The 27,670-nt window shown below is 39.1% G+C and overlaps 4 protein-coding genes and 1 long non-coding RNA gene across 31 annotated transcripts in view; 2 read left to right on the forward strand and 3 right to left on the reverse strand.

The window, feature by feature from the left end:
- The window catches only part of CPNE1 (copine 1), a 33,512-nt gene extending 30,683 nt beyond the window's left edge, over window positions 1-2,829 (reverse strand). For 3 of the 7 annotated variants that reach the window (XM_039864192.1, XM_039864191.1, XM_039864197.1), the window contains exon 1: window positions 2,668-2,807. The gene's annotated coding sequence lies outside the window, so the exon portion shown is untranslated. Of the gene's footprint in view, window positions 1-2,316; window positions 2,342-2,667 lie in introns of those variants that run through there. The other 4 variants (XM_039864189.1, XM_039864193.1, XM_039864196.1 and 1 more) reach the window with 4 other exon arrangements.
- Window positions 1,803-7,492, forward strand: LOC120603605 (uncharacterized). Its single transcript, XR_005653046.1, has 2 exons — window positions 1,803-2,162; window positions 5,634-7,492. It is a non-coding gene; the product is annotated as an uncharacterized LOC120603605 (long non-coding RNA).
- NFS1 (NFS1 cysteine desulfurase) lies at window positions 4,643-19,331 on the reverse strand. 6 transcript variants are annotated; one of them, XM_039864216.1, is made up of 13 exons: window positions 19,171-19,331; window positions 18,448-18,557; window positions 17,658-17,774; window positions 17,055-17,138; window positions 14,102-14,254; window positions 10,529-10,622; window positions 9,972-10,106; window positions 7,676-7,833; window positions 7,150-7,255; window positions 6,988-7,069; window positions 6,271-6,354; window positions 5,764-5,853; window positions 4,643-5,369 (listed from the first exon to the last, which is right to left on the reverse strand). In XM_039864216.1, exons 1-13 carry the CDS (start codon window positions 19,265-19,267, stop codon window positions 5,306-5,308), a joined length of 1,374 nt encoding a protein of 457 aa, XP_039720150.1. In that variant the 5' UTR covers window positions 19,268-19,331; the 3' UTR covers window positions 4,643-5,305. The 6 variants fall into 6 exon arrangements, with proteins under 6 accessions (XP_039720150.1, XP_039720152.1, XP_039720153.1 ...); XM_039864218.1 differs by having other exon boundaries at window positions 18,448-18,521; window positions 19,171-19,300; XM_039864219.1 differs by having other exon boundaries at window positions 18,448-18,515; window positions 19,171-19,299.
- ROMO1 (reactive oxygen species modulator 1) lies at window positions 19,248-20,878 on the forward strand. Its single transcript, XM_039864228.1, has 3 exons — window positions 19,248-19,431; window positions 19,621-19,751; window positions 20,687-20,878. Exons 2-3 carry the CDS (start codon window positions 19,621-19,623, stop codon window positions 20,793-20,795), a joined length of 240 nt encoding a protein of 79 aa, XP_039720162.1. The 5' UTR covers window positions 19,248-19,431; the 3' UTR covers window positions 20,796-20,878.
- A 1,628-nt stretch (window positions 20,879-22,506) lies between these two features.
- Window positions 22,507-27,670, reverse strand: part of RBM39 (RNA binding motif protein 39) — a 25,699-nt gene continuing 20,535 nt past the window's right edge. For 6 of the 16 annotated variants that reach the window (XM_039864205.1, XM_039864208.1, XM_039864199.1 and 3 more), the window contains 5 exons: window positions 27,004-27,054; window positions 24,930-25,011; window positions 24,064-24,169; window positions 23,555-23,633; window positions 22,507-23,466 (listed from right to left, as the gene is read on the reverse strand). In XM_039864205.1, the coding sequence (XP_039720139.1) occupies window positions 23,366-23,466; window positions 23,555-23,633; window positions 24,064-24,169; window positions 24,930-25,011; window positions 27,004-27,054 (419 nt within the window). In that variant the 3' untranslated portion in view covers window positions 22,507-23,365. The remainder of the gene's footprint in view (window positions 23,467-23,554; window positions 23,634-24,063; window positions 24,170-24,929; window positions 25,012-27,003; window positions 27,055-27,670) is intronic. The other 10 variants (XM_039864206.1, XM_039864215.1, XM_039864202.1 and 7 more) reach the window with 3 other exon arrangements.

The following is a 27,670-nucleotide window of genomic DNA, read 5'->3' on the forward strand; positions in this document are numbered from 1 at the left end:
GAACCAATCATAATGGGTTCAACACTATAAGCAGCATAATCACATTATGGTAGGCTTTACAAAAAAAGAACACAGCTTCATCCACTTGGTTTTGTCACCATTCCCAAAATGGATCACATTTCAGATTCTGGAATCATTCTTAATGAAATAATTTTGACATTGAGGGAGATGTGTCCCTTTGATAGCAAATTACTTAACTTTCCCATTAATCGCTACTCAGTACTCAACAGCAAATCAAAAGATATTTCTAAAGATATTTATTCTTCCTGCCAAAAAGACTATATTATTTTTCAATCCCCCCAAATACCAACAAAAAATGTTCATTATCTTACTTATTTAAAACTTTAAATTAACAATATCACTTCAACCTAGCTGACAACATTCACCCTTACTACTGGTATTGACTTAAAAGCTGGCTTTAAACTTAATGAATTAAACTCTATGCAAACCAAAAAATGCATGGGTGGTGGTGGTAAAATATGATAAACTATAAATTAGGTGAAGTTATATTTCTGCTTAGTTGACCTAAAACTTTTAACAATATTCATTTATTCCATGAACATTTATTAAGCACTTGTGAACCAGGCAGGAAATACAGAAATGGACAACAGTCCCTGAATTTTGGGGAGGGATATCTAAAAGTATCTTCTGTGCAACCAATTACTGACACTTAGAAGTTCTTCCTAAGATTCATCTAAACTGAATGATAGAGTGGGTCTCTACAAAATGGAATAAAAACTATGAAATTGTCACTGGATTCCAGCACCTGGAACACACTGGCACACAAAATCAAGTTTCACATCTAAAAATTGTATCAAAACCCCCCAAACTCTCAATATGCAACAATCAAAACATTTGGCATGTCAAAGAAAATGAAAGAAGGCTGAAGTATACTGGTATTATTAGCACATAACAACATGTTCCAAGTAACTACCACAATGGTTTCTAAAGCTTCGTATTTTTCACCTAATAGATATGAACATAAGAAAAATTGAAATTATGCATAATCCACAAAATAATCAAATAGATCGAGCATATATAAAAGTTATATAAAAGTGCATTCCATTTCATTAGAAAAATTTTTCCAGTAATACTAAGCACATCCTCGCTTTATATAAACACACCATTTTCTTCAAAAATTACCATAAAATTATTTTAACTACCTGTAAAAGTTCCAACTTTTAAATATTCTTGGAAAACGGCTAAATACAACTACTTTCCACAAAGTCCAGGAATCTTCCATTCTATCAAAGCTACCAAATTTCAAAATCAAGTACAACCAGTCTTTTGTTATATTTCTATAATTTAAAAAAAAACAAACAACAAGATCGACCTAAATGTCGACTTGGAGAAGTTTTTTCAACTGCAAATGCTCTGAAATGCATTAACAATTAAACTAGATAACAAGGTCCAAGGCAATTCATGTGGCTAATACTGCATTTTACAAAGAAGACACCATTTTAAACCATTCAAGCAAGAAGCTCTAAGAGAAATACTCCCGTCACAAGTCTCAACAAAACTTCAGTAGTAATCTTTTTTTTTTTTTTTTAAGTAGGTTACACTGACTGGCATCACCCTAACCTTGAAAAATACAGAATAGTTCCTGCCGACTACCCAATTTACATCAGGTCATCTCTGGGAATTCAGGAGTCAAGGAGGATTTTAGGGGCCATAAATCTCCTACGTGAGCCTTCAACTCTCCAAGCCTACAATCGCACTTTTGAAAAACCCAGAGTAAGCCTCACTCGAGACCCTCCGATTTCCTACGATAAAGCACACGTTGGTGGCACACATAACGCCCACACACATCATCTAGCAGCTAATCCTCGGCACTAGCGTCCATTCCCGTCACTAACTTGTAGATCCTCAAAGCTCCTCCCACTCATTTCACGTGGCTGCAAACTAGCATCGCCAGCCTTCGGCAAGAGACACTCAATTCATTCTCCATCAAATGCACCCAACGTCCACATCTTACTGGACCACCGCCTTCTTCAGTGCTGAAGGCTGTCTCCCAAGGGATACCTCCGAGGGTAAGCCCCGCCCCAACGTTGGGCCTTGGAAGCTTTTCACAGCAATCTCTCCACCTTCAGGCCACGAAAGCGGCTGGTTCTGAGACTTCCTAGCCTCACAGGAGTGTACCGACTACAGCTTCTTCCTCACAGGTGTGTCTTAATTATAGTTCCTCTTTTCCAGCTGGCCACAGGGGCCTCCCTTCCACTTCGGGTGGAGTGTCCTCACTACGATTATCTCACTTCGAGGCACAGACGTGTACTTATAATCTCTGCCCCATTTGGAGGCACAGAGAATCTTGCTCACTCGGGATGTAGGTGCTGTTTTCACTGCAGCCCCCGTGAGTTCGCAGGCCGCTGGCCATCCATCCAGCTCTGGCCTCCTCCCTCTCAGACCACGGGGGCGTCCTCACTAAAGCCTCGTCCCCACTGCGGCATGCAGGCTCATCTTCTCGTGCGTTCTTACACACTCTCAGGCCTCAGAGGCGAAAGTGGCGCCCCAGGCCCTCCGCAGCCATACCCCGACCCTTTTGTGTGGGGCGTTCGCTGCGGCGGGCGCGGAGGCCTGCGGAGGCCTCCGAAGGCCCCGCCCCAGGCCACTAAGGGGCGGCTCGAGCCCCGCACAGCCCCGCCCGTTCCGGGGCTGCGGGAGTCTTACCGGGGAGAGCTGCGCGGCACCTGAACCCAGACCCGAGTTACCCCCCGCGCGAGTGCCTTCGCCCCGCGGCCGACAGCCCCTGCGCGAACAGCTTCCCGGAGCCCACAGCAGCCACCACCTCCTCCGCCGCTTCACAAAATGGCCGCCGGCCCGCTCTGCAGCTCTGGGTTCCAGAAGGGGCGGGATGAAGTGGTTTACGTCACGGGCGGGACGGCGCAAGCGCACTGAGGTTTTCGGGCAATCTCCCGGAAATTGCCGGTTTGGGGCGAGAGGAGCTTTGGATCCTTTGCGTGCGACTTTTACGTACGAGCCCCGCCTTACGGGAGTGACGCTGAGCGGTAAAGTGGGTAAGTACCTGGCTCGGCCCCCTACTGCGGGACTTTGTGCAAATTGCTTCATTTCTTCAAGCTTTTGCAATAAGAGGGAAATAGTACCTACTTCGCATAACTGTTTTGAAGATTAAAAGGACCGCAAAGTGTTGCCTAGTTCTTTTGATGATTCCCTGACAGAACCGAAAGCTGATGCTTTTTCTTTTACAAATTTCAATCCAGGGAACCTTATCCATCAGTCTTCATTAACCCCTCCACAGCTGCACGTGGAGTGTTATCATAGAAAATATTTTATTATAGAAAAATTATTTTATTATAGAAAATATTTTATTATAGAAAAATTATTTTATTATAGAAAATATTTTATTATAGAAAAATTATTCTGATGCTGCTTTGATCCAAACCTCCCAACTGCACTCCTCCTGCCTATACCCTATATCTTGATGAATGTCACCATAATTGAACTAATCTTCCAAATCAGAAAGCCAGGAGGAGTCAACAAAATCAGGGACTAAATTCTCACAACTCTGTAACTACAGCTTTTGGGAAAATTTGTGTAGCAGACTTGCCTGGTGCTAGCCCAATGTGCCAAAACTAGCAAATAACAAAACAAGGCTACAATTTAACCAAACCTATACTTTATTAAATATACTCTTTGTAAGTATAATATATAATTCATTAAAAGCAAAACCTACTAAATGCAATGTGGTATCCAGGATCGGATACTGGAACAGAAAAAGGACATTAGTGGGAAAACTTATGAAATCTGAAAAAAAATCTTTAATACTAATGTCTAGATGTTGATCTTAGTTTTGACAAATGTACCATAGTTTCACATAAGATGTTAAAATCAAAGGAAATTGGGTGATGGACATTGCAGCCTTTTTATAAATCTAAAATTATTCAAATAAAAAAATTTAAAGAATTTCTATAATTTCCTCTTCTCCTTCCCCTGTTCATCTGCATGTACCATACTTTAGCCTATCTTTCAAACTTTTTTAACTATCATCCACATAAATACATTTACAACTTGGCATACACATTCAAATATGTAATCAAAATAAAACACTTTAAATATGTATGATATACCTGTGTGTGTGTGTGTGTGTGTGTGTGTGTGCTGATAATTACCCGTCTATGGTTTCAGACTTATAAATGGAAAAAAACTACTCTAGTTGCACGGGCCTTCTATTGGTTTCTCAAGCACACCATGATTTTTCATAATTCAGGCCTTTTGCTTTTGCTGCTTGTTCTCATCCTCACTCATCTTTCCATGGCTCGAAATTATGTTTTTACATAACACATCTTCAAAAAGCTTTCCTAGTACACCCATTATTTCTTCTTACCACTCTATTTTTTCCATAGTACCCATCACAATCTATAATAGCCTTATTTGTTTACTTGTTATTTTCTGTGTCATTATAAGAATGAAAGCTCAATGAGGGCAGGGTCCTTTTTGGTCCTGTTAACCAGTGTATCCTCAATACCCAGTACAATGTCAGGCTCCTAATAGGCACTCAACTGCTGAATGAATATATATGCAAGCAGAATGAGTCATCTACAGAAATCAAGTGGAGTAGTAGTGTGCTCTACAATTCTCAAGCACAGCTTGGAATTTTCCCTGAGCTTCTCATAAAGTCACAGAGTAAACAGAAGAAGGTGATTTTATTTCTCTAATCTGCAAATTAACAAAATTTTTAAAAGAAACAAATTAGAATAATGTGTACAGTCATATTTCTCACTCCACTAGGTCAAAAGAAAGAAAAGAGGACAAGAACAGAAAGGAGACAAGCCTTCTAAGAAGTTTTCTGTTCGATCTACAGCCAATATGCAGAGGTGGCCTTTGGAGCCACAAAAAAAGATTAAATCAAAGTTGATTATGCTTGTTCCTGAAGGGAGTCAGTCTTGCTGAGCAGCAATAAGCAACAAAAATGACCATGTACAGCATCAGGATCCCCAAACAGTGTTCTTTCAGTTCCTCTGGCTCTCTCCACTGAGGATACAGACACGTCCAGCAGCAATACCATAACAACGTCCCTCCTGTCTCAGAGTGAGACACCCACTCGCTGTAAGACCTGAGAAAGACTCTTGGAGAAAAATAGGTAGTGTTCTCCACCAAAGAAGCTGAGGCTGGGGAAAGAGTTTTCTTGTGATTCTGTCTTGGAGGTGGGCTGATGCTGAAGTCAGCTTGGCTCTACTAATTCTGGTTTGAACATGGAGCATCCACTGGGTATAACAAGGTACCAGACTCTGCATGGGTTGATGAGGCAGGAGCTGCCAGACCAGCACAAAGTCAGAGGCCCATATTGCTAATGTTGGGTCCACTTGATGCTCTTAAGGTCAATGCCATCCTGCACCATCTCCCAGAGGGGGCTGCCAAAGAAAAGAGGTATTGGATGAGTGAGGGCTTAGGAAGCCAACATTGGTTCCTAGGCCAAGGATCCTATCTAAAAGGAAGTTTTCCTATATTTAATCTATAAATAACTAATTTTGTATTGATATTGCTGCAATGACAACTATTAATACTATCAGTAACAACAAAAAACATCTGAATTTATGTAGTTCTTTAGTTTTTAAAAATACTCTTCCCTATTCTGGAAACAAGTAGCTGAGGAGATCTACTTTCTTGCTTTGTAGAACTTCTAAGTCCTAAAATCCAAGTATTCTCAAACTTTGGTTTGTGGCTGTGTGAACACGGAGCCTGAGGACAAGAGAGGAGTCAGCACTGCAATTTCTTCCAAGGAGTCTCAGGTACAACAGTGCATACCTCATTTCTCGAAGACGTTTCACATGATGAATGCACTTCTCCACTGTGTAGTCCACTTCCTCCTCTGTAGTGAAACGGCCAATGCCAAACCTGAAAAAAGCACAGGAGAAGAATTCTGCTTCAGAGCTCTAGCACTGGGGTAAATTCATTCAGCAAATACTCAGTGAGGATCTATTCCACAAAAGACTTGAAGCGAAAATGGTCCCTCCCCTCTAGGTCAGAGTTTCTCGGAATATGGTTTGTGCACCAGCCACATTAGAACCATCTGAGAAGAAATTTCCTCCTCCTCCAGACCTAATGAACCGGAATCTCTGAGTGTGGAACTCAGAAATCTTCATCTTACACAAACTTCCCGGGTGATAGTCAATGAAGTCCAAGAACCACTGCTCTAGAAACTTTCATGAATTAAGAAGGGACAAGGAAAACCAAATTGAGGAATACCACAACAGGAGATGAAAAATACAAAAGAGGATGCCTTTCATAAATGTTGCAGCTCAAATGACTAACCTGATAGAAGAATGAGCTAAATCCTCATCAGTGCCAATTGCTCGAAGGACATAAGAGGGCTCCAGGGATGCAGAGGTGCAGGCACTGAGGAGAAAGATACAGAGCCTTGCTCAGTTCATCATCAACATCTGCTTTTAGCACCAAACCCCAATCTTGCTCCCACCCCTCAGGTCTTTAGAGTTATGCCATGGAGACAAGACACATTCTAATCTGGCAGAGCTAAAGGGCCTGATGCTGCCTGCATTTTCAGGATGTAAACCCAGCACCTCTGGCCTCTACGGAGGATAAACTCCTTGAGCAAGGACACTACCAAAGCATGACATCACATGAGCTGGTCTGACAACAAAAGGCAACAGAATATGTGCTCACTCCCCTATGACTGATTGCACCATCTTGTACCAGCCTGAATGGCCTTTGAAGCATACTTTAATTCTGAAGGCCTGCAACAAAACTCCTAATATAATACTAGAACAGATACAGGCATTTCCTGGGACCAAAAAGGCACAAAATTCCACCCTAGGAAGCCCTCCTAGGGTGGCAAACTTCAGCCTGTGCCCAGCCAGCTAAAAAAAAAAGGCACTTACAAAATGACCTTTACTCTTAACTGAGAGCTCTTGTGCCTGTTATCTCCACACTGAGAAGCTTAATAATCTGTTATAACTTAAAAGCCAAGTTAATCGGTCCCGCCACAGTCCCTGTCTATCCAGTCCAACTTACCTCCCCGAAGATAAGGCAACATCCTTGAGTGCCATTAGCAGACTCTCCCCTTCCACATATGCAAAGGAGAGGTTGATACAGCCTGGAAGAAAGAACCAGTATAAGAAGAATCTCGGAGTCTCAGGCTTTTCCAGAATGGTGATAGAAAGGGCATTTTCATACCTGGATAATGGTGCTCAGGGTCCCCATTCATCACCACATCTGGAAGGTTCTTCATTATCTTCTGTATTAGCCGCTCCGCTAACTTTGAAATTCGCTTATGGTCATACTAAGGAGCAGGCAAGGCAGAACTAAGCACAGTGACCATCAACGGCTCAGAAACACACAGGATATGGAGCCCTTCGTGCCCATAAGTGACTACCTCAGACCCACCTATTGTCCCGTGTTACTCATAGAGGCCACTGTATCCCCAGCACTGAGCATAGTGCCTGACGAGCAAACATGCTCAATAACTAGACATGTGGTTCCAACAACCCAGAAATAAACAAACTGATCATTACTAAAAGGGCCTGAATTTTAGAGCCCATAACACCTCCCTCAGAATAAGATGTTAGTGGCACTGGGTCAAGGATAGTGTTCTTAAAACCTCCTCTTCTGGCAGAGATCTGACTCAGTCATGCCGAGAAGCCTCCGATAAGAGACCCAGCACAGGGGAAGAAGTTGAGGGAGGGAAATGCTCTCTCCATACCTCCATCTCTTGCTGTGCCACCTCACACGCAGCCCCCAGCCCCACCACCAAGGGTGTGGGCACTGTCCCAGACCGCATACCCCGCTCCTGTCCCCCTCCACTCTGCAAGGCCTCCACACGCACGCGGGGCCGGCGGCGAATATAGATGGCACCAACCCCTGGGAAACAAAGTTTGTTACAAAAAAGAGAAAAAGAAAAATGCATATGAAACACAATATCACTTTCTGAAAGGGTCAAAATATTCTTTAAACTTTTCTATAAGCTTGAAATCTTTCAAAATAAAAAAAGTTGGAAGAAAAGAAAAAACAGCAGTAAAAGCATAATACTTATCAAAATTATTTAACATCAGGGGGATAAGTACCAGAAGAAGTAATGACCTTTTGGTCATTTTAAGTTTAAAGTAGCTCCTTAAATGAAATCAATGCAGCATTATTCATAATATCAAAAAAAGAGGAAACGACTTAGATGCCCATCATTAGGGGAAAGGGCAAATAAATTACAATACATCCATATGATGAAATATAAAGCAGGTGGGTAAAAGAATGAAGAAGCTCCTGTACTGCCACTGTAAAATCTCCAAGATACATTGTTAGAAAACTGGTGAAATCTTAAAGTCTATACTTCAGTTTTTTTAAAAAAAGATGTACTGTTAGGTTAAAAAAACAAACAAACACAGAACAATGAGTATAGTATGCTATCTTTTGAGTAAAAAAAACAGAGAGGGAGGAGAGGAAGTATATATGTGTTTGCAAATAGAATAATTCTGGAAAAATACTCAAGAAACTGCCTCACCAAAGGGAAAACTACACGGCTGGGAGATGGAGGTAAAAGACTTTCTACCCTGTACCTTTTTGTAGCTTTTGAATTTGGAACCATGTGAATATATTACCTTGCCTAAATAGAATAAAAATGGAAGTAAAAAAATAGCACAATCTCCCAGGGTCTATCAAAACTTAAAAATACGTATGGCCTGTGACTCAGCAAACCTACCTACTGGAATTTCATACCAAAATACGAACATGAATGTGCAAAGATATTCGCTAAGTAATCAAGGGTTTTTGAATAGAGTGAGTCCTTGATGAAGTTCATCTTCTCTCACACAGAACAACTATTTAGGCAGAGATTAATAAAAATTAAAGCAGTGGTTCCTAAATTTATTATGAAGGATCTGAGTTTTAAAATAATTTGTTCATTTTCTCATTAAAAAGAAAATCAAATTCAAGCATCCAACACTATCTGAATCTCTGCAGTTCCCAAATTCAGAGAGCAAATGCTCAGATTCCATGTCTAGATACTGAAGGAAAAAATGTTACCTAAATCTACTTAGATCCTGAGTTCAGAAAGCAAGACTTTGGATTGTCAATGATACCTGTACACATTTAAGCACAGATCAGAACTCTGCTCAATATGAGTTAATTGGTTTTATCAAAATACATATATCTTCAATTAAAGCCAGTAAAGGCAACATTTTAGTTAAATATAGCATTGCTGTTGGGCTTTTTAAAATAACAGTTCACAAAAACACTCTCTGCAACCTCTGGAAACCTTTAGAAAAAGCCATCTTACATACTTCCAGGTGTTATCATACCTTTTTCCACAAGGTGTACATATACCCAGATGATACACCCTGCAGACATAGAAAGTGTACTGGCACACCAACCAACCACCACAGGCCCTCACCCCAAAGACAGAGGAGGGGTTGTTTGTTTTTTTTATGGGTACCTCCATAAAATAGAGAACAGTATCATCACAAAGGTTGGGGTGAAGAGGCAGAATTCTAGCTAGAAAACATCCCTAGGCTAATAGGACCATAGGGAATGGACAAGTATTCTTGTGAGACTAACAGGAGCACGGACTACAAGTCTAGGAACAAACACCAAGAGATGTAAAAGCCCACACAATCTTCCCCTAGGCTAAAGTAAGATACTGGAGGGTGGAGGTGGGGGGTTTAAAGGACTAAAAAAATATTGCTCTACGTATCATAGGCGCAGACAAGGTAGCTGGACTTATGTAGCAAAATTTGATGTGACAAAACCCCCTGTTCCTAAACTAAATGTCTACATGCTAAGGATTTTCTAAAGAGAACAGGGTAGAATGGTCTGCTACATAGTAACCACAAGGATCTACAAATAGGCAAGTATCCCTGACTATTGCTAAATGACACCTGCATTCTGCAAGGCACTCTGAATTTACAACTTCCTCTGAGAACAATGGCAGTCCCAAATGAGTCCAAGGAACATGTGTCAAAGGGTTTACCAGGAGTACAGAGCAGAGGTACTCTAGGAGGGCTTGGTACCTTTAGGACCATAGATTTTGTGACCACTGATACTCATGAGATCAATTTTCATGTCGTTGACGTCAAGTGGGATTTTTCCAACAGCCTGGGCTGCATCCGTATGGAAATATACCTTTCTGGAACTGCAAATCCGCCCTGAGGAAACAACAGAGGGAAAGAACCATAGCACAATGTTGGGAAGTCAGCTGGCAGTGGTCCCACAAGGTACCATGAGTTCTAAGACAAAACTGCATCTGGCATTAGCATCTAGCCATATAGTAAATTACTTCTCTCTCTCAGCTCTAGCTTTCTTGACTAGAATAAATGAAATCAAGTTCAAAGAACCAAATTGAAACACCCCTGATGTAGGGATGCACAACTCTTCTTACCTGGCCTTTCAAAAAATCAGATTAAATTTTAGATCCTTTTTGATTTAAAAGGCGAAGATTAACAGATCTATTTGCTAATGTGACTAAGAGGTTAAATGGTGAGTCTCTTGCTCTAACTGAGCATAATAAAGAGATGTTCTGATGAATCCCAGTGCTGAGCAAGCATCAGGGGCCACCCATGATACTCACCTATTTCTGCAATGGGCTGCTTCACTCCAATCTCATTGTTCACAGTCATGACAGAAACCAGGCTCGTATCAGGCTGGATGGCAGCCTCTAGTTCCTAAAAATATCAAGAGTAAGAAGACTATAGTACCATCAAGTTCTCCTTGACTTAGAATATAGGCAACCTCAGTCTTTGAAAGGGGCCTTTTGCTATACACCTATCAGACTGGTTTAAATAAAAATAGTGACAACACAAAATATTGGCAAAGATGCATTCATTTATCGGAATGTAAAATGGTACAGTGCACTGGAAAACACTTTGACAGTTTTTGTTCTTTAAAAAACTTGTGAACAAAATAGGATTGCGCTGTAATTAATAAGTGTCCAAAAGTAACCTCACAGGGTGATCTGATCATAATTCCTGAGTAGGTCATGGTGGGTAATCACAGCCTCAGGCCTAAAACTTTATTTATTTATTTACTTACTTACTTACTTAAATTAGTTTCAAGTATACAGTACATTGGTTAGACATTTACATAGTTTATAAAAACGATCCTCCTAATTGCTCCTCTCCTCTGGTTTTCCACCTAGCCATAATTTTTTTTTTAATTAAGTTTATTGGGGTAACATTGGTTAATACAATTCTATAATTTTCAGGTGTACATTATAATTTATCATTTGTATATTCTATTGCCTGTCTACCACCCAAAGTATAAAATTATTTTAGTAAAAGTTTTATCTTCTCCTTAAGCAAGCCTTGTCCATTATCCTTGTGCATCTGGGTTATCACACTTTTGAAATGCCAGAGTAATGGTCTTTTTCAGAACTCCTCAAAGGCCTTCAAGGGAACACATAATCTTGTTTCCTATCCTGTAATCCAATCAGAGAGTTCTCTGCCTTAAGCTTTCTCTCACCTTCATGTAATCTTCTGTAGTTCCCTCCTTAATTCCAAATGTTTAAAAGAAACTGAAAAAGTGTCACTCTCCAGAGCATTTCATTTCAGATCTTGCTTCCTGGCATGTCATCAGTTTGGCTCAAATAAACTTATAAAAATTCTCTATAGGTTTGGATGTTCCTACATCGACAAACTAAGTATGATATGAAATCACCAGATGATCCAGTAACTGCACTCTTGGGCATTTATTTATCTCAGGGAAGTGAAAACTTATAAATTCACACCAAAAAAAACTATACATAAACATTCATGGTAGCTTTACTCATAATAGCCAAAACCTAGAAAGAACCCAAATATACTTCAACATGTGAATGGTTAAACAAATTGTGGTACATCCATATATGGAATACTATTCAGCAATTAAAAGAAACAAACTACTGAGACACGCAACAATGTAAATGACTTACCAAAGATTTAGGCTAAGTGAAAAAAGCCAATCCTGAAAGGTTACATGCTCTATGATTCCATTTATGTAATATTATTGAAATGACAAAATTAAAGAAATGAAGATCAAATTAGTGGTTTAAAAGAACAACATGAAGCATCATTATAGTGATGAAACTGTATTTTGACTGGTAGTGGTTACTCAAACCAACACCTGATGAAATTGCATGGAACTAAATACACACACAAGTGTGTACAAGTAAAACTGAAGAAATCGGGATGATTGGTAGATTGTACCAATGTGAATATCCTAGTTGTGATATTGTACTGTACTTTTGCAAGATCTTATTATTGAGAGAAACTGAGTAAGGGGTACATGAAATCTTTCTGTGTTATTTCTTTCAACTGCATGTGAACCTACAATTATTTAAAAATTAAAAGTTTAATTTAAAAAAGAGGAGGAGACTTTCCTATGTTAGATTGTCAAAAGTAAGCTGCAAAGAACAAAGTAAGTAGCAAAAAACAAGGTTACTATTTACAATACCGAGGTAGGGACCACATCTAAAACATTTATCTTAAAGGAATTATTAATCACCTCCCAACATCAATGTTTTCCCTGACACTGGTCTAATGTAGGTTCTCAATGTTGTTTCTCTCAGTTTCTTGTTTGCTTTCTAATAGCATTTATCTCAATTCATAATTATTTCATTTATGTGTTTGTTTACATGTTAACTGTCCCCTTCAATAGAATGTAAGCTCCCTGAACATGGGCTCTAGGCTTGTCTTGTTCATCCCTCTATCCCCAGTGCCTAGGACTATGGCACAAGAAATGCTATGAAGTGAAAGACACTATGTTAAGTATTATGAAAAATAAAAATACAGAAAATGTGTGCTCCTAGCACTCAAGAAACAGCCTAGTGGAGAGATAGACATATGTATACAACAGAGCATAGAAGTAATAATAAGCCTTTAAGTAATTGAGGGAATTTAGAAAAGAGATTAAAAAGGGTTGGAACAGCCATAGAGATTCTATGAAAGAGGGGAGGCTTGAGTTTTTAAAAGAGGAAGAAAATTAAGGTAAGTACAAAGAAAAGGAGAATAGATCAAAGGTGAGGGGATATATAAGATCAGGCCCAAAATAGGACTGGCCAGGGCACATGAGAGAGATGTGAAAGCAGTTTGGCTGACATGGAGGGTTTTGTGAAGGGTGCAGTGATCAGTAAAACTGAAACAGCAGGTTACAATCATGTCTATTCTGAGACAAGTGTTACCCTGATAGCAAAACCAGGCAAAGATATCACAAGAAAACTATAGATCAATATCCTTAATGAACACAAATGCAAAGATCCTTAACAAAATACTAGCAAACCAAATCTAGCAACACATAGAAAGGATCACACACCATGATCAAGTGGAATTCAATCCAGGAATAAAAATTCAATATACAAAAAAATCAATTGGTGTATATACCATGTTAACAGAATAGAGAACAAAAACACAGTATCATCTCAACAGACACAAAAAAGGCAACTGATAAAAAACCAATAGCCTTTCTTGATTAAAAATAATTTAAGAAAAGAGAACTTCCTGATAAAAAGACATCTATGAAAGAACAGCTATGTAAAATCCACAACTAACATCATACTTAACGTTGAAAGCTTTTGTGTAACATCTAACAACAGGAACAACTACAAGTTCCTGCCAGGATTTTAAGCAAGAAAAAGAAATAAAAGGTCTCCAGGTTGGAAAGGAAGAAGTAAAAATATCTCTATTTGCACATGACAAGGTTCTGTCCACAAACTGCATCTTAGGATTTGTCTAGGAATGCTAATATCCAAAATCTGGTGGACAATATGCTTGGACTTAACACCCAAAATGGACAAATAAGGATATGGGCCCATAAGGGAAATATTCTTTTAAAAAACTATACCTCTTTAAAGGGAAGAGAGATATCAGTGCAGGGGAGGAAGAAGCTAGAGCATTGCCATGGTGAGTATGAGCTCCTGGCATCCTGCACACATGCCCAGTGACTCCCATACAAACCAGTAAGCACCAACAAAGCTGAGAAACACAACTTCCAGAGAAAAGGAAGATGATACATATTCAACAGGAACATACTTTTGGTTTCTCTGCCAGGCCTATTTCTCTAAGCCCCCACCTTCACCATTAGATCTAGTCCTTCAAGTTCGAAGAGACAGATTTACAGGGTGAAGCCAAGCTCCTCCAATTTTTACCCTCCTGCCAAGAGCCGCTCCTACCTTAAGGTCGATAATCCCACTCTTCTTCACTGGGAGGTAGGTGACTTGAAAGCCCTCAGCTTCCAATGAACGGCAAGAGTCCAAGACACATTTGTGTTCTGTCTGGGTGGTGATCAAGTGCTTTTTCCGTGACCTGTAGAATCTAGCCACCCCCTAGAAATTGGTGGTAGTGGAAGGGAGAAGAATATACTCAGAGAGATAGCAATGATTTTCATCCCATTTATAAAGGAAAAGTGAGCAAAGGTGGTATGCTTCCACATCAATTCTCCAACACCAATTGGGTGTCCTACAAATCAATTTAATTCTAATGCTAACTACCTAGAGTTAGTGCAAATCCCACAAATTAAAGGGCTCAGTTCCACAAGACTGCTCCCACTTCAAATGCCAGCCTGGGTGGCACAAACCATCCACCTATACTTCTGGCCAGCTGGCTACAAATTCAGGGCTTCCCACAGCCCCCTAAAGTTCAATAATTCACCAGAACAACTCATAGAACTCACTGAAAGCACTGTACTTATGGTTAGAGTTTTATTATAACATATACAACTCAGGAACAGCCAAGTGGAAGAGATGCATAGGGTGAGGTGTGGAGAGGGGCACAGAGTTTTCATGCCCTCTCCTCATAAAATCTAGGCACACCACCTTCTCAGCATACCCATGAATTCACCAAACTGGAAGCTCCTCCGCCTCGTTGTCCAGAGTTTTTATAGGGGTTTCATTACATAGGCACAACTGATTATATCATTGGCCACAGGACTGAACTCAATCTCCAGCTCCACTTTCCTCCCCAGAGGGCAGCAGAGCTCTAATCGCATGTTTGATCTTTCTGGAGTGGAGCTTGTCCCTTGAAACTGAGGGCCCACCATGAATCACCTCGTTACCATAAACCTAGGCATGGTCCAAAGGGGTTTCTTTTGAATAACAAAAGACAATCTCATTATTCAGGAAACTCCAAGGGTTTTTGAAGCTCTGTACCAGGAACAGAGGACAAAGACCAAATACATAGAAAATAGGGAACATACCTAGGACTCTTGCATCCCAAGCAAAAGCCACTCTTTTATTTGTATTTAACAGTAAAACATGCAAATATGGTGATACTGATACACAAAGCTGGCACTGTAGAAATTAAACTCAGACACTTATACCTTGCTAATGCCAATATTTATTCTATAACTCTTTAGAGAAGTATTTAGAAAGATATCTTAAAAGCTGTATTCACATTCTTTAACTGTGATTCATCTTTTGGGAGTTTACCTTAGAGAAATATTTCAAAAACTAGATAAAGCTACAGAGACAAAATATACTGTAGTTATACTTACAATCCTTAAAAAATGGAAAGATGAAATATAACCAATAAGAGAAATGAATACAACAATGAATTTTGTGATAACAATTCCATAAAAAAGAATGTAGTTATATTAATAATGGAGTTTTAAATGGAAGAATACAGGATATGTTATAAATGGTTACAGAAAAATAAATATGGCATGCCACAATTTGTGAAAATATTAAAAGCAAATTCGTATGTATGGATAATTTTTCTGGAACAATATTAAGAAGCAGTTTAGAACTAACAGAATTAACTTTGCAGAGCAGGAATAGGGTCAAAATAGGAGAGGAAGAAGAGGAAGACTTATACTTTGTTTCAAACTTTTCTACAGTGTTAAAAAATCTTAACACAAATGCATGAATTACTTTTTAAAAATTAAAAGAAATAAAATGTGTAACCCCATCCCCCTAGAGCGTATAATACTCACTTTAGAAGCAGAATGTAAAACTAATTAGGCCAAAATTATAACTACATAAAAACTGTATGTTCTCAAGGATGAGAAACATAAAAAGGAAAACATTTAAAAGTTGCCTCCCTCTCTAATCTCACTTACCCACAGTGCAGAATGCTCTAACAGTAGAAAGACATTTACTCTACTCATCAGGAGACTAAAGAAAACACCATCACAACTATTCTTAGCAATCTCTGCCCTCTAGTTTTGGGATCTGTGGAGACTTTAAAAACAAACATTTTCAAAGTTTTGAAACCGTCCCCATCAAGGGACCTCCACCCTGGCTCTGTGGTTTCTGCAGTCCCAAGGAAGGACACTTTCCTGCTAACAGGACCAAGAAGAATGTTGATGATTCTGGAGCCTGTCCCAGACCTCTTATAGTCAGGCCAAGCTCAGAAAAAAACCAACACTGGAAGCACAGTTGAAAGACAATGGTGAGAGAGGGTGAAGCCAGAGTTGAACATACAGCAGCCCACAATTTATCAGAGCCTGAGCATTTACATAGATGATGCTGGCTACCAGGCCCAAACAAAGATGATTATGTTCTATGAAACACCAACATGAGTAAGAGTGGAATTTTACTTTTTTAAGTACCAAAGTTCTATATATCCCATGGACACTGTGACTGATCCCAGAATGGGTGACCAAGTGATGCTGGCAGAAGGCACCACAGCAACGAGTACTTGAAAATGGGGACATCTAAAGAAAAGGGAGGAACTTGTTGCAAACATACCTGAAAAGAAAAAAAAGGTATGGCTGACAGGAAGGTAGCCCTGAAATCATATATATAATGGTGAAGCTGAGAAACATGCCAATTACGAGCGCATTCTGGACTTCATGGTGACTAGATCAAAAGCATAGGGAAAAGGGTTAAGTCACCATGATCCACTCTCTGAAGTAGCTGCCATCCAAAACACCAAATGGTTAATGGTCCAAGAGCCACCTCCTTTCCTATCTAACTCCTTACTGAATTCAGTTCAATAGGAGCAAAGACTTAAGTTAGATTGCAAAGGGTTGAAGAAAGAAGCAAATCAGAAAGAGTGTGTTGTGTCTTCTCTTCACAACAGGAGGAGTGAGTGGCTGGGAGATACATATATGAGCCCAAATGATGGAAGGACATCATCTCTCAAGTCAGGAAAGCCCAAATAAGCCCTCTGGTTCCATTCTCTTACCTTAATTGCTATATTGTTGGATTCAGTAGCACCGCTAGTGAAAATGATCTCACGAGGATCAGCCCCAATGAGAGATGCTACTTGCTGCAAGCCAAGAAAGAAATAAGCAACATCAGTTTCCCAGGCAAGTACTTGGCTCTAACCAGGACAGAGCTTCTAAGCAAGAAGAGCTCCACTGCTTTCTATCAACTGCCCAAGAAGCTTACATCCCAGATCCCAGGCTCTTTTCCAGTCCAATATAAAATAATGATGATGATGATGAGGATGATGATGATGATGATGTTTTTAAGAAAACACATCATCAGCACTGTCTCATTTAATCTACTCAGTAACCATAAGGAATAGAAACTATTACAATCTCATTTGCAATGTAAGGAAACCGAGGCCTAGAGAAATTAGATAACTTGCCAAAGGTCATTTAGCTAGGAAATGTGGGGGACTAATCAAATGCCTTCAGAGGGACTCCAAGGCCTGCTCTCTTAATCTCTTTCTGAAAGAGCCCCAAACCATTTCTACTTCCACCCACACCTATCAGGAAGGAGACGCCTCCCACAGGCCACTGAATCTCTGACATCAGTGCCTCCTAAACTCTTCTGTACTAACCTGGCGAGCATGTTCCATGGCTGCCTCACTCTCCCAGCCATAAGCATGTGTCCGGGAGTGTGGGTTCCCATAGTAGTTGACTAGGTAAGGGAGCATGGCATCAAGCACTCGAGGGTCCTGAGCACAACAGAATAGATCAGTTTCCTTGAGCCCATAGAACTCAGGACCCACTCCTTCCCTCAGATCTGCCTCAACACACTTCCCTCAGACACTGCCTAGATCAAGCCTCAAACATTCTTCCAGATCCTCAGTTACTAACCAAATATAAACCTAATATACTCCCAATCCCAATCTATCTTAAATTAGACTATTCTACCATCTCTCCAGGTAATCTACAAACATGGCCTTGTCCTGACAGCCATTTCTGCAGGTGTTCTCATTCCCCAATCCAGAAATGTGATCTACAAGGGGCCAGGATATGACAGAATCCATGTTGGTGAAACCTTGCATTAATATCATGTACCAAGCTGCTAAAAGCTGCTTTATGTCTCAATCCATTTACTATTTGCCCAAATTCACATAACTACTAAGTAGCAGTTTGGCTATTTCCAGAGCCCAAGGTTTTAAATACTACTACAGTGCATGCTCTGAAGTGATTTGACCAATATCAATAGCTACTAAGTAATTGGGCCATTTCTAGTGGACTACAACTTCTGGCTCATTGCTTTTCCCACAACACAATTCTAAATGGCTCTTAGTTCAACAAGGACCCAGCCATTTCTATACACTGTCACTTCTACAATATAATTCCTAGAAACAGCATTGGGAAAAGTTGCCTTTCCATCCTTACCAGAGGAGTTGTAGCTTGCACATCCATATACAAAGGACGAAGCACCGACTCCACCTCCGGAGCAGTAGCTGTATCTGAGGGAACAGCAGACTGGGGAACATGGTCTGTAACTGACAAAAAAAAAAAAAAAAAAAAGAAACCTAGTGGCCAAGTGAGAGTTGGGATGCAACTACAGACACAGTATCCAAGAGAGCAGAGGGTAAAAGCGGGTGGAGGTGAAGTAAGTTTAAGGCATGCTGGAGTTAAATCTCAATGAAAAGAGAAAAAAAGAGGATTTGAACAAACTGTAAAAGGAGGTAAGAGACAGAGACAGGGTTCTTGGAAGGAATGTTGGGACAATATTCATATTGCATCGTTGGGAGTGGGGAGAACTCTGAAAGGGCAAAGCCATTTAGAAGGAATGGGAAGACAAAGTAGGTAAGATCTCCATCAAAGGTTACTGGCTGGACGACTAGCATCTCTAAAGGTTGGCCCGCAGAGATCTGAAGGCCATGTCTCAACCGCTGAGGGTCTGCGGGACACGATCTGAGGCGGAAGCGGCGAAGTCAGCCTCTCTGAAGGCCGGCCTGAGAAAGTGTTAGGGGTACAGACTCGGGGAAGGGTGAGAGGGTCTCGGTAGCGAGCAGAAGAGGGAGGCTCAAGAATATTCAGATGCGTAGCGGCGCAGAGTTGAAGGGTCAATGTCTTCAGGAAGGGTGGCAGTAAGCGGAACCTGGGGCGTACCGCGCAGGCGCAGACCCCGAGCGAGCGCCTCGGGCTTCGGCCCGGGAGCCAAGAGCAGGGCCGCGGCCCCCCGCCTCCAAGCTGTTCGCAGCAGCATGGTCCCGGTGGCACAGCCCCTCGCCCCAAGCGGCTACAGTCCCCAGTTACGGACTCCCGGAAGTATTGCTCAGCGCCCCGGAAGCGATTCCTCGGGCCACGAGCGGCGCTCCGCCTTGCGTTCCGTGTGAGACGTGGAACTGAGCGACGGATACAGCAAGCGAGGTGAGGTCGGGGCTCGGGGGTCCGAACTCTAAGAGGGTGATGGAATCGGGCTACTGCTGATTTTCCTTCCTGGACTTCCCCGAACCCTTGGGCCCGCCCCGCCCCACCCCCCATCTATTTCCTCTGGCCCCCGCCCGATTCTCGGGCTTGCGGCTAGGCCTCCATTTCCCTAACGCTCGAACCCCGCAGATGCCGGTGGCCGTAGGTCCCTATGGACAGTCCCAGCCTAGCTGCTTCGACCGTGTGAAGATGGGCTTTGTGATGGGTTGCGCCGTGGGCATGGCGGCCGGGGCGCTCTTCGGCACCTTTTCCTGTCTCAGGTGAGGGGCGCGGGTGGTAACCTATGGCCGGGACTACCGGACTTTCCGCCCCACTCCACTCAGGCCTGCGCCCGAATAGTCTGCCTTGTTCCCGTTCCCTCGCTGCCCACTAAAGAGCGAGACTGATTTCCTTAACTACCTTCAGTGTGGAAGGACAAGTTGGAAGCTTCAGTGCTTGATAATATGAAACCCTGACTCAACTTCTGGCCTTTACTCGTTCTGTAACCTTAGGCAATTTGAGCCTGGGTTACCTAAAGTTTAGAATGAGGTCAGTAACATCACTCTGATAGTTTTAAGAATCAAGTCAGAACACACTTAGCTCAGAATCTGTCATATATTAAGTGCTCAATAAATGGTTATTACTACTGTCGCTATTTTCTTATTTCCATTTGCATGTAGTGAAACGAGCAATTTTACTGTACTGAGAACAGGATGTAGAAATAAGCAGATAAACTCTACACCTTAAATGTTATTTTCACATGTGGTAGACTATTTCCATTTTTCCATAGTGTAAATTACCATTTACTGAGCACTTACTGTGGCAATCACTGTCGAATGTTATGATCCTCATTTTACACTTGACACAACCTGTACAATGATTCCACAATCATTGAACACTAGGAAACCGTCAACAAAACAGCTGTCTTTATTGGATCACATATACCCTGGAGGTAAACCCAGCACAAAAACTGGTTTCCTTGTCCATGTACTTTACACTGTATTTGCTGCCTCCCACAAACTGAAGGCAGTTAAGTCCTCTAGTCTCCTATGGATACTTTTCAACTTGCCCTAACCGCAGGTGGGAAGGGATCATGTACTGCAAGACTTCTGGAGTATGTGATTCATTAGCACACATTGGAAAAGGGCAGTTAAGGTTATCTCCCCGTGTAGTACTTTCGTTCGCAACTGGCCCCATCTTGGTTTCCTCCTCTCAGGATCGGAATGCGGGGTCGGGAGCTGATGGGCGGCATCGGGAAAACCATGATGCAGAGTGGCGGCACCTTTGGCACATTCATGGCTATCGGGATGGGCATCCGATGCTAATCAGGGCAATGGGTGCCCACATCAACCCCCTGCCATCAGTCTCAGCCCCTGTACTATATAATAAAGACTTTTAAGTAGTCTGAGTGTGTTGGAGGCATTTTTTCTCAGAGCCTATTAGCTTGGTTAGAGATTTTCTAAGATGGGCCAGGTAGGTTTGTAATCTGTTGAATTCAAAGCTAGAAAATGTTTGCATGCCTAGCTAGCACTTTTCATAGATCCTAGTAAACCCTTATTACTCAGTCTTTTAACATTGATGCTTTTAAACCATTTGGAAGGTGAAAACAAGCTATGAAGTCTAGATTTCCTTAAGCTCACAAGTGCAAAAGGGGTTTAACCCCTAAGTTTTATTTCCAGTGGTATGTTGTTCATCCAAAAATTGTCCAACAATAGCTGCTGGCTTGATCAGAAAAAGAACAAATCACCATGAAACAAACCATTACTTTTGTAGCTTCTCAACTGAATCCATCCCAGATATTCTAACCAGCCAGCAATGACGATGTAAATTGTATAAACTGATCCCATCGCCCACAACTTAGTTGGCTTGATTAGGCAGGTTTAGTAATAAGTGCCCTTCACCTGCTCAAGCCACACAGCACCCTTGACATATTGTAGTATAAAGTGCACTGCCTCTTATCAGAATCTAAGAAAATGCTACCTTTTTGGGACATGACACTAAGATGCAGCCTAAATCAAGGACACCATCAGAATACCAACAGCAGCTACAGTTTTCCCAAAGACTTGGAAGCTGTCCCAAGATTTTAATTACTTGAAATGTCAGAATAGCAATTTGAATTATTTTCTATGGATCACATCATTGGTTACCAAACTCCTATATCTGCATTAATCATTTACAACCCAAGAGTCATTCTGTGATGATTAGCTAAATTTTACCCCTCCTATTGGCCACCTGTGCTGACCCAATTCAATTCCCTAGGAAAGAATGACCACCTGACTGGACTTGATTCAAGAATTAAAAGTTTAATTATGGAGATACTTTGGAAAGAAAACACTGTCAGGATAAGTCAGCTCCAAGAAACTGCTGCCCAATGTTGAAAAATCGTTTTCAATTTTAAAAATGTTCAAGTTAACTGAAGCAAGGAATTTTGGATTAAATATGTCAAAATGGTTGGTGGAAAACTGATGCCACCATACTCAAATTGATTAAATATCTTATCTGAATAAACCTATAAAACTTATGCCTCAGCGCTATCAATAGAAACAAGGTGAGGAAACCAGTATTTGAAGGTGATCATTCCATTTATAAATGGTGAAGGCTCACTACCCAAGTTAAAGCTCAAAGTCCCATAATAAAGTAAAATGCAATTAAATTTGGGAAACCAGTTTGAACTTAGACCATTTTTTGTTCAGTATTTAAATAGTAAAGCATTTTTATTTTTATTTTTTTCACCGAGATGCATTTTTATTTTTATTTTTTTTCACCAGATAACACAGGAGACTTTAAGAACACCCAGGTTTAAGGCCTGGGTGAATTCTTTTTGGTAAATCCCTCAGTTTTGATCCATTGTCCTAAGATAACTATAGTACTATAATATAGTGATATGGAGCAATTTACAGGGACAACTTGAGGGCAAATATATCCAGACTCTGCATGCTAAGAATTTTCCCAAAGAGGCAAATACCGAGTCAAAGAAACTAGTATTCTATTTTCAAGTTTCTATGACTTTAAAACATTTCAAAAATGAAGATTTTCTTATGGCCTTTTTAAGAGAATTTTATTTGAGTGGTTCTTACAAAGATTGTTGCAATATGAAAGTCATTTGTTTGATAGAAATATCAAGCTGTCTTGTCAAACACACTGAAGTAACCCAAAAATATATTTCAGAGCTCACAGAGCTTAAAAAGAGCAAAGATATGCAACCAGACAAAACCTATTTCTGCATTTCCTATTTCTTTCCTTACCAGACTGTCACTAAACATCTTGAGGAAATGCAGGGATCATTTTGTTTGGAATCTTAGACACACTAGAACACATATTTACAAAGAAACTTTTACAGATACATTAATTGAAAAGATACCATCCAGAAATGTTAATTTTGAAATCTCCTTTTCTTGCCAATTGACCAGAATGCAAGATGAGATGTTAATCAACAGCCCTTTAGCTGTCTTCAATTTCCATTCACTAAAAGTGTATTCCAGAAACCTCTGCTAAACCATTAGCCAAATATCAACATTAGTGAATGAGAAATGTAACTGCTGTGTAAAAAGTTAGGCTTCTGAAACATTAAAAACATCATTACATCCCTGTCTGCCTTTTTACATTAAGCACATTTGTTCCCCTAGAGCTATTTCTATAGATCCTTAATGTAATTTTCTACATGTACATTTAAAAGGCAGAACTAGAGAACAGCTTTGTATACAGTGGGAATTGCTAGTTAGGGAGAATGAGCACACTGCATTCCTGTTAACATTTTTATTTTTTCAAGATAACAGGAATTGTATACAAATGACAGTAGACCCTTGCCTCTTTATTTTTATCTAAATAAAAGATAACTCAAGATGAATTCTCAAGAAAGAAAAAAAGCTATGTACATAAGGGACTATATCTTCCTTCATCGTCTACTTGGAACCAGTAGTTGTGTTGCTGTCATAGAATCAGGAAAGAGGTTGTGATAAGTTGGAAGAGGTACATATGCTGCTGTTATCATTTTACCTGTTGAAAGAAACAGATATGTGTAGTTTAACATCCTCAGATTCATTACACTCAATAATAATTGCTCAGAAAAAAAGATCAAACTCACCAGCAAACCACCTGCCATGTAATGCATTGACAGCAGCAATGGCTGCAGCAATTGATGGGCACTTCACATACACGTTGCCCTAAAGTACAATTAAAAAAATACAGAGAGATAAGGGCATTGTGATATACGCCATGGATTCAAATAGTTGTATTCAAATTGCCTATAGGAAAACTCACTGCTTTATAACCACATAATTGTTTCACTAGCTAATATGTACAGTTAAAATTTTACTGACTATATTTTACTCTCCCAAAAACTTGAAAGCTGAAGAATGCCAGGATTTCATGACAAGATTAACACCAACCAGCAACACTGCTACACAATGGCCTAGTCTAATAATTATTTGAAAGTGTCTTTATTTTAGAGGGTATATATTTAGTTGGTATGTTAAAGCAAATTCTTTAAGGAAAAAACTCTTAAGACTGATCATAACATGACCCAAGTATCTGTGAAGATTAAGACGAGAGAGCGACAACTTCCTATTTTTGCTTGTTAAAAGATCACAATACCTGAGCTGAATTTTTGTCAACATAAATATGAATAACTCCTCCATGTTTATTACATTCTTCAATCACATCATCTTTAATCTCTGTATCCCATCCAACTTCTTCTTCTCTGTAAGAATTAAAACTTTATTAGATACTGCTCAAACTTAAAAAAAGTTACATATATTCTCATCTATATAAGTTTCAATATGCATTTTAATTAAAAAATTTAACACTAATATTTAATTTATTGGCATCTTTCAAATGATACTCATACCAACAGTTTATCATCACCATTTCATAGACACAAACCTAACAGAATACAAGAATCCAATGTTGTCTATGCTAAACTGCAAATACGAATGCAAATTATTCAAGTATATTGTTATTGTAGGAAACATGTTTCACTGAATATGATGGTTGATTTATCAAATTAACTGAACAAAAAATCCTCTATTTATATTAGAATACATTATAAACATGACTTAGAAAACCAACAAGATGTTAGACTGATTAAATGAATGGCATTCTAATCACTAGCTAAGCAGTAGGAAAGAATTACTTCTAATTCACAGCAAGCACTAATCAAAAGAAGAAAATCTGAATACTTTCCTGCTATTATATTGAAATAAGCTTAAAGTTTCAAAGCCAAAAACTGATAAACTGGTAATCAAAATAAATACTGACACAAGCTTCACAAATATAAATGGAAAACATAGAATCAAGAAATAATTAGCAACATGCATAAAAATTGTTCTAAGACAATCAAAATGGTTGCACTGTTTGAATTATTAAGTATATCAGAATATCCTAAGAGTTAATTTAGAAAAGTTAAATATTAAAGCTTTTACAGTACACCCTTCTGAACTTGACCAAAGTATACTACTTACGTTTGAGGATTAAACATGTTAGAGAGTTGAAAACACTGTGTTGCAAGAGGTTGAACAGAGGCAGCTGCAGCTAAAGCTGAAGCTAAAAAAAAAAAAAGAGAGAGAAATTAGTTTCATGGAAAATGCATCAGTATAAAATAAAACCAAAACCCACTAACCCAAAGCATTAAAGCAGGGCAGTCAAGTCAGCCACATCACTAATTTATCTTATTTAATAATGCAATTAAAGTATGTAACTACCCCATTTTAGTTGCCAGAAAACCAAGGCAATGTAATATTTAAAGTAGCCAATCTTGAGAAAGTAGGGAGTTTTGTTTTTAGAGGGGTAAGGTCTACATGCAATCAAAATTCAATTACACAAATATCAATATAAATCTATCTCCAGAAAGGCAAAGTATGAAATGGAAAAAATGATTTTGTAGGACTGAGTTTATACCAGGAGAGGCAGGGGATGACAAAAACATAATCTTTGTATGCCAAATAATCTATACCCTACTGTATTTCTTAGGTTTCTGCCCATGAACGAATAAGTTACTTATTTTTAATTTTAAACATTATAAAATAATTAAGTTTTAAAAATAAGATGTATAAAATAATTGAAGCATTTGAAATTTAATATTCTATGATAAGTCCTATTATAAAATCAAATTAATAAATGATTAAGTCTGAGCACAAGAAACACTAAAAAGACTACATCTATAATAGTCATTTTTTTGTTAAAATACTACTACAGACTTTAATATTTAGGAGCAACATTTAAAATCCATATTGATTTTAGGTTTGAAGAGCATTTTCCAAAACAGCTGCTCCATTGTTTTTATGTGATTTATAAAACATTAGCAGTAGCTGTTATACAACTCACCGTAATCTTAACATTTGATCAAATTTCATTCCAATACATAACAACAACAAACAAAGCTAAGGATAAAACAGCGCATTAGAAATTATGGTAATTAAACATTCACCTGAGGAAATATCAGAAATACTCCACTGAATTAAAATTATGGCTGTGCATGAAATACATCATTAAAAAATGACTTTCTGATAGAATTACAAGTGTTTTTTTTTTAATTTTCATAAAGTTTTATATTAAAATAAAAATGCTAAGTTAACATGTCAAATTCTATTGGGGAAAATTAACAATGCAACCATGCCTGTATTACAATTAAAAACTGAAACCTGCTTATGTACTTTATCACAAACAAATGGAAGTATGCTTGAAACAACCCTAGGTAAATTATACATCAACTGAGGACTTTATTTTTCCACTTACTCAACTATGATAATGTACTATGAATACTGAAAAATATTTAGAAAATGTATGATAGAAATATTTTGGCTCAACCTAGATGATTGCAGAACACATTAATGAATTCGGCATAGAAATGTAGTTAATACCAAAACCCACTAGTTCTTTTTAAAATGTCAGAGAAAAAAAGGACTGAGTACAATTTGTCCCATTTCCTGGGAAAATTACACATTTAATTCCTGACTATCAAGGAAGTGGAAGACCTTTTTCATGTAGAATAATTTGCTCCATAGCAAAGTGCTCTAAATAAATGGCAGATATTTACATAGTAATTAAAAACAAAAAAAAGAATTACATACTTTACAAATTGTTTCAATCTCAGAAACCTGCATGCAGTTTAGTCTAATTTTCTCATTACTTGGTACTGCTTAAACAAATCACTGGAGTTAAGAGTCAGTTTTTCCAAATTTTAAATTAAGTTCACAGACTCTGTTTTGAAAGAGTTGTTTACTAAAACGAAACAAATTTCATTTTCTGACTTCTATATAAAACTTACTAACAATCAGAACACAAAAATAAGTATACAGGGCTGAAAATAATTCTAAGCAAGCTAAAGTAAAAAAAAGCGCACTTTAATTTATCTATGCAACTGTAATAATTTTGATTAGGCCTTCTGACACATACACCAGATAGCTTACTGTATGTATACACTATATCTCACTCTCCCAAACTGGGTTCAAATTAAAAACTACCATAATAAATATAAACAACTATGTCTTGCTACATTTACATCTATTTCAAAGACAAATAAAGAGCTCAACTCACCTTCAGTCTGTTGAGAAAGTCTTGTTTGCAAATCTATAACAAAAGAGAATTCTACAGCTCAGTGCAGGAACAATGAAGAGCCTCAACTAACAGGGTAAATGTCAGGAAAGCATTAATAAAAGAGGACTACAGTAGCAGGGTTTATGAAAATGAACTTATAGTAAAACCTGGCAGCCAAACCTCCTTCCCCATTCCTCATTGACAAGGCTTTGGGGCCTTATTTCCTCCTATCCTATGAAACTTACTTATGCCTATCTCTTCCTATTCCTAGTACTCTTCCACATCTCTAATGTATTCCACTATACTACTCTGCACATGGGAATAATGGGAAATGGGGAAAGGGAAGCACACCGGTCAGAAAATACATGAAAACCCTGATCTTGAGAATTCAATTCCAAGTACTTGGGATAGTCAACTATTTATTGCTTGAAGTATCAGTGGCAATAAGCATTTTAAACTTTCAAAGTTCGTTAAAAATCAGTAATCCTTGCAATAGTACACATCAAACAGCTGTAAACACTTTTACTAATCTACCAATTCAGTAGTAGGAATATCACCCAGTGGGAAAACAACATTCTAACTGTATGTATACACAATTTTTAAAGTGCTTTTAAGATTTAAACAGTCCAAATGGACTAGTGGTTACCAGAGGGTAGGGGGTGGGGGA

This window comes from Pteropus medius, unplaced genomic scaffold (genome assembly GCF_902729225.1).
Source record: "Pteropus medius unplaced genomic scaffold, Ma_sr-lr_union100, whole genome shotgun sequence".
Taxonomy (NCBI): domain Eukaryota; kingdom Metazoa; phylum Chordata; class Mammalia; order Chiroptera; family Pteropodidae; genus Pteropus; species Pteropus medius.

Coding starts and splice junctions, on each gene's coding strand:
- NFS1 (XM_039864216.1), bottom strand. CDS start 19,267: ATGCTGCTGCGAACAGCTTGGAGGCGGGGGGCCGCGGCCCTGCTCTTG. Junction 10,107..10,528: donor GCAGCCCATTGCAGAAATAG/GTGAGTATCATG, acceptor TTGTTTCCTCAG/GGCGGATTTGCAGTTCCAGA. Junction 6,355..6,987: donor GTTGCCTTATCTTCGGGGAG/GTAAGTTGGACT, acceptor CTTTCTCCTCAG/TGCCTGCACCTCTGCATCCC.
- ROMO1 (XM_039864228.1), top strand. CDS start 19,621: ATGCCGGTGGCCGTAGGTCCCTATGGACAGTCCCAGCCTAGCTGCTTC. Junction 19,752..20,686: donor GGCACCTTTTCCTGTCTCAG/GTGAGGGGCGCG, acceptor TCCTCCTCTCAG/GATCGGAATGCGGGGTCGGG.